Here is a 9,760-nt window from a genome sequence, read left to right as displayed (position 1 = left end):
CTAACCTGGACGACGCTGGGCCAATTGTGCGCCGCCCCATGGGTCTCCCGGTCGCGGCCGGCTGCGACAGAGCCTGGACTCGAACCAGGATCTCTAGTGGGACAATCCTAGCCTTGTGGCATGGGGCATTATCCTGCTGAAAAAATCAATTCACAGATGGATACACTGCTGCTATAAAGGGATGCACCTGATTGGCAATGGTGTTCAGATATCCTGTGGCATTCAAACGTTTCTCCACTTTTATCAAGGGGCCCAATGTGTGCCATGAAAACACACCCCATGTACTCTTCTGGTATTCTCCATACCCTAGTCCTCCCATCAGCGTGAAACCGCAGGAAGCGGGATTCATCAGACTAGGCAATGTTTTTCCAATTCTCCAGTGTCCAGTGTTTTCGTTCCTAAACCCACTGCAACCGCAGATTCTTTTTTTTTTTGCTGAAAGAAGTGGAACTCTGTAAGGTCGTCTGTTGCCATTTGTGTCAAGGTACGACGAGTTGTACATTCTTTTATGGGTCTTTGGGCACCAATGTTGTACTGGACTGTCAGTTGACTAACTGTAGCCCGTCTGTTGCTCTGCACAATTCGTGTCAGCCTCTTTTGTCCTCTTTCATCAATGACCAGTTTTCGACCACTGGCCTGCCGTTGGCTGGATGTCGGGGAAACTGTTGAGCGTGAAAAACCCAGCAGCGTTGCAGTTCTTGACACACTCAAACCAGTGCGCCTAGCACCTACTACCATACCCCGTTCAAAGGCACTTCAATATTTTGTCTTTCCCATTCACCTTTCCCATTCACCTTCTGAATAGCACACATACACAATCCATGTCTCAATTGTCTCAAGGCTTAGAAATCCTTCTTTAACCTGTCTCCTCCCCTTCATTTAAACTGATTGAAGTGGATTTAACAGGTGACATCAATAAGGGATCATAGATTTCACCTGGATAGTCTATGTCATGGAAAGATCAGGTGTTCCTAATGTTTTGTACACTCAGTGTATATCTACCGGTCTTTAACATAGAAATAGAATGAATGGCTGCCATTCTAACCATTATGGCTTAATAGACCTGAATGTGGGCATCCATTCTATTCATTCTAATTCTATGGTCTTTACATGCCTGGGTGATCCTCAGAAACGATGTTATTAGATGGTGTTGTATTACGTATGTTAGTGAGAGTGTGTGTGTATATAGGAAGAATTGTTCCGTCAGTGTATTGCCACATAAAGATGTGACTATTTTTATTTTTACGAAAACTAAAGTTTTCACTGCACATATGATATATACAGTATATTTCCCTGTAATGTTTCAAGATGGGCTATATATAAAGAAAAACAATTATTGTCAAGATTGAAATCTGAGTTCAGTCCACAATTGATATTCAGATGAGTGCATTACTTCATTCAAATCAGTAAGTGTGTTGTAGCCTGGTCCCAGGTCTGTTTGTGCTGTCTTGCCAACAACAACGACCATAGGGGCAAGACAGCACAAACAGATCTGGGTCCAGGCTAAAGTGTTTGTCTTTATGACAGAATAAGGTGAACCATGATGTACAATATGGGAATATTATTTAGCAGTCGCCCCAATCATATAGAGTGAAGTTGCCCCCAGATGCTGATCCTGGATCAGTTTAGCATTTCCCCCAATAATGGTTAAGGGAAGGATTGTGGGAGGGAAAGCTGATCCTAGATCTGTACCTAGGAGAAACTTCACCCAAGAGCTTCTCGCTCCTCAGTTCACATGCTTCCGTAAACTATGGTGACCCTCAGACAGAACTGTATCAATATATTTCATATTTATGTACTGTATTGTACTGTATGACTGCCGTCTACTACATAGCTTGTTGAAAAGAAATATACTGTACTCTATAAGACATCAACAGAGAATATTTATTTATTGCGTGTTTAAGACACTTTTTTTCTATTGGTTGTTCTGGGACCAAAATATATTATTTATTGTTAGTGGTTTCACAAGTCAGGGACGTATTCATCAGGGCACACAAAAGAAAACATTTTAAAAACATTTTGCAAATTCAAATGAGTGTTTCTTATTGGACAAGTACAGATAGTCCCTCCTTGTTTCAGACCGTTTTCTTCTATTTGGTGCCTGAAGAACATGACCCAGGTGACTGACAGACTCTCTTCTCCAAAGCTCATTCCACCTTTTTGACACCTCTTCTGTAGTGGAATGTCATGGACAGCACAAATCCATTGAGCAATGACAAGACAGCAAACCGGGTAAGAACTGAAGGAATTAAAGAACCAAGCGTTACAAACTGATCACAGTATGAGCTCATTTCCTAATGTGTATAACCACAGAAACTTATGTTCTATGTCTATTGCATTGATCAGACAAAAAACATAGAGTTGGATAGAGGATGCACTTGGTCCAAAGCATGCTTGAACAAAGGTATGAGATGAGCTCTCTAGTTACTAGTCTAGCACATCTTTATGAACTAAGAACACATTATGATTGCTATGTTTCTACAAGGCAGGCAGTAGATACTGACCTTGTATGTCTGTCGTTGTCATGATTGTAGTGAACATCCTCGCTGAAACATAGGATTTGAGTGTAAAAACAAACCTTCCAAACAGTCAGTAATCACGTTTCCATCCACAGTTTTTATGCGTGTAAAGTCATACCGTATTTTAAAAAATCACGACAGCTGTGATGGAAACAGGAAGTTTCAGTATCATTTTATAAATGCTGACAGATAATTTGTTCGTTCAACATGGAGGGATCTTTTTGTGTCAGTAAAATTAATTATGCGAGAAATTGCGAGGGAAACGCATTTATGCACAAATATTGATATAATAACCATATTGAAGTAAACTTGGATGATATGGTGTGTGCTCCTCCCACTACGACTCGGGAAAGCATGCAGTTTATTAGGCTACAGATGGAATACGTTTTGATAAACTTCACATGGTGGTGAAAGTGCATGGTGATCTTGATGCGCCTTTCCAATAGGGTCTTATTCTGGTGACATGATCATCGATGATTGACTGCCAATCTCATCATGTAGACTAGCCTACTCGCACAGCCTACCCGCACTGTCTCTGCGAGCTGTTGGCTAGAGCGCTCGTGCCAAGACCAGAGTAGGCACATTTACTATTTAACACAACAGTTTTTGTGACAAAATTATCGGTAGAGTTACAGTTGAAGTCGGAAGTTTACATACACTTAGGTTGGAGTCATTAAAACTCGTTTTTCAACCACTCCACAAATTTCTTGTTAACAAACTATAGTTTTGGCAAGTCGGTTAGGACATCTACTTTGTGCATGACACAAGTAATTTTTCCAACAATTGTTTACAGACAGATATTTCACTTATAATTCACTGTATCACAATTCCAGTGGGTCAGAAGTTTACATACACTAGGTTGACTGTGCCTTTAAACAGCTTGGAAAATTCCAGAAAATGCTTCTGATAGGCTAATTGACATAATTTGAGTCAATTGGAGGTGTACCTGTGGATGTATTTCAAGGCTTACCTTCAAACTCAGTGCCTCTTTGCTTGACATCATGAGAAAATCAAAATAAATCAGCCAAGACCTCAGAAAAAACATTGTAGACCTCCACAAGTCTGTTTCATCCTTGGGAGCAATTTCCAAACGCCTGAAGGTACTACGTTCATCTGTACAAACAATAGTATGCAAGTATAAACAACATGGGACCACGCAGCCGTCATATCGCTCAGGAAGGAGACGCGTTCTGTCTCCTAGAGATGAACGTACTTTGGTGCGAAAAGTGCAAATCAATCCCAGCACATCAGCAAAGGACCTTGTGAAGATGCTGGAGGAAACAGGTACAAAAGTATCTATATCCACAGTAAAACGAGTCCTATATCGACATAACCTGAAAGACCGCTCAGCAAGGAAAAAGCCACTGATCCAAAACCGCCATAAAAAACCCAGACTACGGTTTGAAACTGCACATGGGGACAAAGATCGTACTTTTTGGAGAAATTTCCTCTGGTCTGATGAAACAAAAATAGAACTGTTTGGCCATAATGACCATTGTTATATTTGGAGGGAAAAGGGGGTGGCTTGCATGCCGAAGAACACCATCCCAACTGTGAAGCACGGGGGTGGCAGCATCATGCTGTGGGGGTGCTTTGCTGCAGGAGGGACTGGTGCACTTCACGAAATAGATGGCATCATGAGGAAGGAAAATTATGTGGATATATTGAAGCAACATCTCAAGACATCAGTCAGGAAGTTAAATGGACAATGACCCCAAGCATACTTCCAAAGTTAAAATGGCTTAAGGACAACAAACTTAAGGTATTGGAGTGGCCATCACAAAGCCCTTACCTCAATCCTATAAAACATTTGTGGGCAGAACTGAAAAAGTGTGTGCGAGCAAGGAGGCCTACAAACCTGTCAGGAGGAATGGGCCAAAATTCACCCAACTTATTGTGGGAAGCTTGTGGAAGGCTACCCGAAACATTTGACCCAAGTTAAACAATTTAAAGCAATGCTACCAAATATTAATTGAGTGTATGTAAACTTCTGACCCACTGGGAATGTGATGAAAGAAATAAAAGCTTAAATAAATCATTCTCTCTACTATTATTCTGACATTTCACATTCTTAAAATAAAGTGGTGATCCTAACTGACCTATGACCGGGCATTTCTACTTGGATTAAATGTCAGGAATTGTGAAAAACTGAGTTTAAATGTATTTGGCTAAGGTGTATGTAAACTTCTGACTTCAACTGTATGTGCACTATGTCATCATGCACTGATTTGTTTCCGCAATTTGGTGGATACGCACCACTGGTGAGAAAATGCGCATATTTTATTTATGCAGATTCTAGAATATTTGTATGAAAATATTTCACAAATTGGATGGAAACCTAGCTAGTGATACCTCCATTACTGTATTAAATTACGAAAGGGTGAACTATCCCTTTAAAGCTGGAATCCGTAGCGGTGAAACAGCCACGTCCGTTTGCGATATATTACAAAGCATTACTTAAAACAACGAACACCGTTTCTTTCCCTCTGACATCATTGCACATCATTGTACGTGCGACGGTACATACTATGCTGTTCTATTATTTTATTTTATTCTTCCACGATGCAGGATGCTCCTCTGCCCCGTTTAAAAAACAATAATAAATGTTCCTGGGGCGACCAGTGTCGCTGTTTCACCTTATGTGGATCTCCGCTTTAAGCATTCAGACCCCAGATACCAAAGGACCAATGGAAGAGGCGCACTACCAGACCTGTGGTCAGATTCGCTACCCTTCATCCTGAAATGTACACCTGTTCACTCCCCCCTAGTGGATTTAAAAGCAGTGGAAAGGTGTAAGTATTGAGAATTTCTACCATTTCCTTCCACCAATCCATGGACCACAGCCCCTCTACCCCTCTCCCTTGGCATGATACTCACCCAGGCAGGTGTAGAAGGATATGCTCCAGGCGAGGGCACTGACCCCGGATGAGTCCTTGGACTGATACAGGCACTGGGCGGAGGCAAACTTACTGCTGGCACTGATGAAGGTACAGGCGCTCTGATGGGACCAAGATCACAAACATCAAGATTTAACCCCTACTAGGTAAGAACTGAGGGCAGACCAGTACTAACACACCTGAATGAACTAAGGGCTTGATAATTGGGTGAATCAGGTGTGTTGGGCTGGAACAAAAGCCTGCAAAGCCACTGTGGGCCCCCAGAATCAGGATATAAGACCTATACAGATGCTTCACAAATCATTTACAAGAAAAGTTACCTAACAGCTGAATGATTTCTGGAGCATCTAAATAGGCCTTTATAAAGTGTTTATGAATCATTCATTAAGCCTTAGAAGTTGTCGTTTTTTTAAAGTACTGTACTCACCATAGCCAGATCAATGATCCAATCTTGTAGTGTGACAAGTTTCCATCCCCCTACAAATCTAGAGTGGAACATTAAAGACTAAAAGAGCTGACAGTGAACAATGTTGGTAATTATTCAGTGATTGGTTAGAGTTGTGATAATAAGCAGCAGCCTTTAATGGCTGGTCTCAGTGGTCTGTAATATAAAATTGTATCAGTGAAACATTGTAATTGGTCAGATCTGCCTGGGCATCTGCATTCTGATTGGGTGGAGGATACAGTGCAATGTAGATCACACTGTGCTTGATGTTCCCATTGTAGTAAAGGATGAGCAAAAGCAGGATGGTGTCAAAAAAATAAAAATACAGTGTACATCAATTTCAAACTCTTACTTCATACTTTACAGTAGCAACCACAAACAGGCAGCACATAGCATGTTCAGTATTTTACAAATAATATTAGATGATTCTTCACCTCGAAAGAAGTCTATGAGGCAGGAGACTGTAATCCATGGTTCGGATTTCATTAAACAGCCACTATAAACTTTAAGCTAACTTTAGCCACAGCTTGCTAAGAATTAATGGGAGTACAATTGCCAAAATATCATGGCCAAATCAACTCAATTATTTGGTTTGATGTTACTAAAAGGTGATTTAGGTTGTTTTTCTTACATGAACGGTTGACCCTATTATTTCCATGGACTTTTAGCTAGCTGTGGCTAAAGCTACCAGAGGTGTGTAGGGGCTGTTTTAAAGAACGAACCATGGATTAACATTTCTCCTGGCCCATAGCCTACTTTCAAGGTGAGGAACCATCTAACACTACGTTGTAAAATACTGAAGTTCCATTTTAAGATCTTCTCTGTCATACACACAATGAAGCTCTATTTTTTTCACTCAGAACTGTCACGGTCGTTTAAAGACGAGACGGACCAAGGCGCAGCGTGATATGCATTCATGTTTATTGACGACTAAACACACGACAAAACAACAAACGAAACGTGAAGCCCAAAAACATAACAGGGTAGGGGCCGGGTGGGCATTCCGCCTCGGAGGCGGATCCGGCTCCGGGCGTGACCACCACTTTCTCTCCACCTCCCTGTTGCGCCCCTGGTCTGGTCTGGACCTCGGCGCGCTGCTTCCCCTCTCCTTCCTCCCACGAAGTACCAAGCCCTGTCTGGACCCTGGTGTGGGAGACCCCGAACCTGGAGAGGGGCTGACGTCTGGGTCTGGACTGGCACCGCTGACTGGAGCTGGACCCGATGACGGTGGATCGGATTGCTCTGGCTCCGGAGAGGATCCGCTGACAGGAGTTGGACCGGACTCCGGTGGAGCGGATTGCTCTGGCTCCGGAGTGGAGCAGCTGTCCGGAGCTGGACTGGACCCCGGTGGAGCGGATTGCTCTGGCTCCGGAGTGGATCCGCTGACTGGAGTTGGACCGGACCCCGATGGAGCGGATTGCTCTGGCTCCGGAGTGGAGCAGCTGACCGGTGCCGGACCAGGCACCGGTGGAACAGGCACGGGCCGTGCCGGACTGGACACACGCACCACTGGCGGGGAGCAGGAACGGGCCGGACCGGGCTGATGACGCGCACCACTGGCTTGGTGCGGGGAGCAGGAACGGGCCTTACCGGACTGGCGACGCGCACCACTGGCTTGGTGCGAGGGACAGGAACAGGCCGGATCGGGCTGGCGACGCGCACCACTGGCTTGGTGCGAGGGGCAGGAACATGCCGTGCCGGGCTAGGCGATGCGCACCACAGGCTTGGTGCGAGGGGCAGGAACAGGCCGGGCCGGGCTGGCGACGCGCACCACAGGCTTGGTGCGAGGGACAGGAACAGGCCGGACCGGGCTTGCGATGCGCACCACTGGCTTGGTGCGAGGGACAGGAACAGGCCGGACTGGGTTGGCGACGCGCACCACTGGCTTGGTGCGAGGAACAGGAACAGGCCGGACCGTGCTGGCAACGCGCACCACTGGCTTGGTGCGAGGGACAGGAACAGTCCGTACCGGACTGTGGAGGCGGACTGGAGGTCTCGAGCGGAGAGCTGACACAACCCGTCCTGGCTGAATGCCTACTTCCACACAATATGTGTGAGGCATTAGCACAGGACGTACGGGGCTGTGCACTCGTACTGGCGATACAGCACGTAGCACCGGCGCAGGATATACGGGACCGAGGAGGCGTACTGCAGACCACGAGCGTTGAGCCGGCACACCCCGTCCTGGCTGAATGCCCATCTTCGCACGACACGTGCGTGGTGCTCGCACAGGACGTACAGGACTGTGCCGGAACACTCGCGGCACAGTACGTGGCTCCGCATAACACGGAGCCTGCCCAGTCACACGCTTCCTAGCATGAGCACGGGGAGTTGGCTCTGCTCTAACACTAGGTTCAGCCAACCACCCTTTTAGCCCCCCCAAAAAAAATTATTGGGGCTGTCTCTCGGGCTTCCTTCTCGGCCGGCACCTTCTGCGTTGCCGCTGCTCCTCTCTATAGCGCGCCTCCACAGTCTCCTCCCAAGGACGGCAATCCATTCCGGCCTGAATCTCCTCCCAAGACCAGGATCCCTTAACGTCCAGGATCTCCTCCCAGGTCCAGGCTGTCTGTTCCTGGACACGCTGCTTGGTCCTCATTTGGTGGGATCTTCTGTCACGGTCATTTAAAGACGAGACGGACCAAGGCCCAGCGTGATATGCATTCATGTTTATTGACGACTAAACACACGACAAAACAACAAACGAAACGTGAAGTCCAAGGTAGCACACAAACATACCTCACACGGAACAAGATCCCACAAACTAACTGGTGCCAACAGGCTGCCTAAGTATGTCCCCAATCAGAGACAACGAGCTACAGCTGCCTCTGATTGGGAACCAGCCTGGCCAACATAGATCTAAACGATCTAGAACTAAACATAGAAAAACACAACATAACACGGAATATACACACCCTGACTCAACAAATCAACGTCCCCTGAGTCAGGGCGTGACAAGAACACACACACACACAAAGAAGACCCTTTCATGACTCATGACTTGTTCTGATGTGGACACTTTGCATATGATACCATCACCTTGTGCAATATTACCTTGTGCAATGAGTATCGGATACTCCAGGAACGTGGAAGATGGTGCAGCATGGTGAATCTGGTAGGTGACAAACACGACGTATCTGGAATGGAAGGACAGACACAGACGGTACACAGACAGACACAGACAGATGGACAGACAGACAGACCATGTGTTAGTTTGGCTGCCAGTACCAGCAGAGTGAGCAGACACACGTGGCACACATGCGGCTGCCTGTATGCCAACACATAATCACAAGGCTCTTCTACAGGGAATTAGGGGAGTCCGGTTTCTGTAGAACAGTATATTTTAGTGAAGTCAGGGCCTAGTCCCGCCCAGGGCTTTATTTAAATATATTTTTAGGGGGTAGATCAGCTTTAATATTGCAGATAGATTGTAACTTCCATCAATGTAATTGTCTGTATCATTTCCAAACCCCCATATATTTTTTTCGCAACTATAGAAACTCTGCAAAAAAAGAAACGTCCTCTCACTGTCAACTGCGTTTATTTTCAGCAAACTTAACGTGTAAATATTTGAATGAACATAACAAGATTCAACAACTGAGACATAAACTGAACAAGTTCCACAGATGTGACTAACAGAAATGGAATAATGTGTCCCTGAACAAAGGGGGGGTCACCAGCTGCATTAAGTACTGCAGTGCATCTCCTCCTCTTGGACTGCACCAGATTTTCCAGTTCTTGCTGTGAGATGTTACCCCACTCTTCCACCAAGGCACCTGCAAGTTCCCGGACATTTCTGGGGGGAATGGCCCTAGCCCTCACCCTCCGATCCAACAGGTCCCAGACGTGCTCAATGGGATTGAGATCCGGCCTCTTCGATGGCCATGGCAGAACACTGACAT

The 9,760-nt window shown here is 45.6% G+C and overlaps 1 protein-coding gene across 1 annotated transcript; it reads right to left on the bottom strand.

The window, feature by feature from the left end:
* Nucleotides 1-2,147: 2,147 nt before the first annotated feature.
* Nucleotides 2,148-9,118, bottom strand: LOC311107185 (solute carrier family 66 member 3-like; the record flags this gene model as incomplete). Its single annotated transcript, XM_084149675.1, has 7 exons — nucleotides 2,148-2,239; nucleotides 2,505-2,546; nucleotides 5,397-5,517; nucleotides 5,844-5,901; nucleotides 6,101-6,170; nucleotides 8,913-8,995; nucleotides 9,108-9,118. 7 exons carry the CDS (start codon nucleotides 9,116-9,118, stop codon nucleotides 2,148-2,150), a joined length of 477 nt encoding a protein of 158 aa, XP_084005801.1.
* Between the last annotated feature and the right edge of the window lie 642 nt (nucleotides 9,119-9,760).

The sequence above is a fragment of the Coregonus lavaretus genome, assembly GCF_964263955.1.
Source record: "Coregonus lavaretus genome assembly, chromosome: 31".
Taxonomy (NCBI): domain Eukaryota; kingdom Metazoa; phylum Chordata; class Actinopteri; order Salmoniformes; family Salmonidae; genus Coregonus; species Coregonus lavaretus.
The sequence above is the reverse complement of the archived record's forward strand: the minus strand, read 5'-3'. Positions and strand labels throughout refer to the sequence as shown.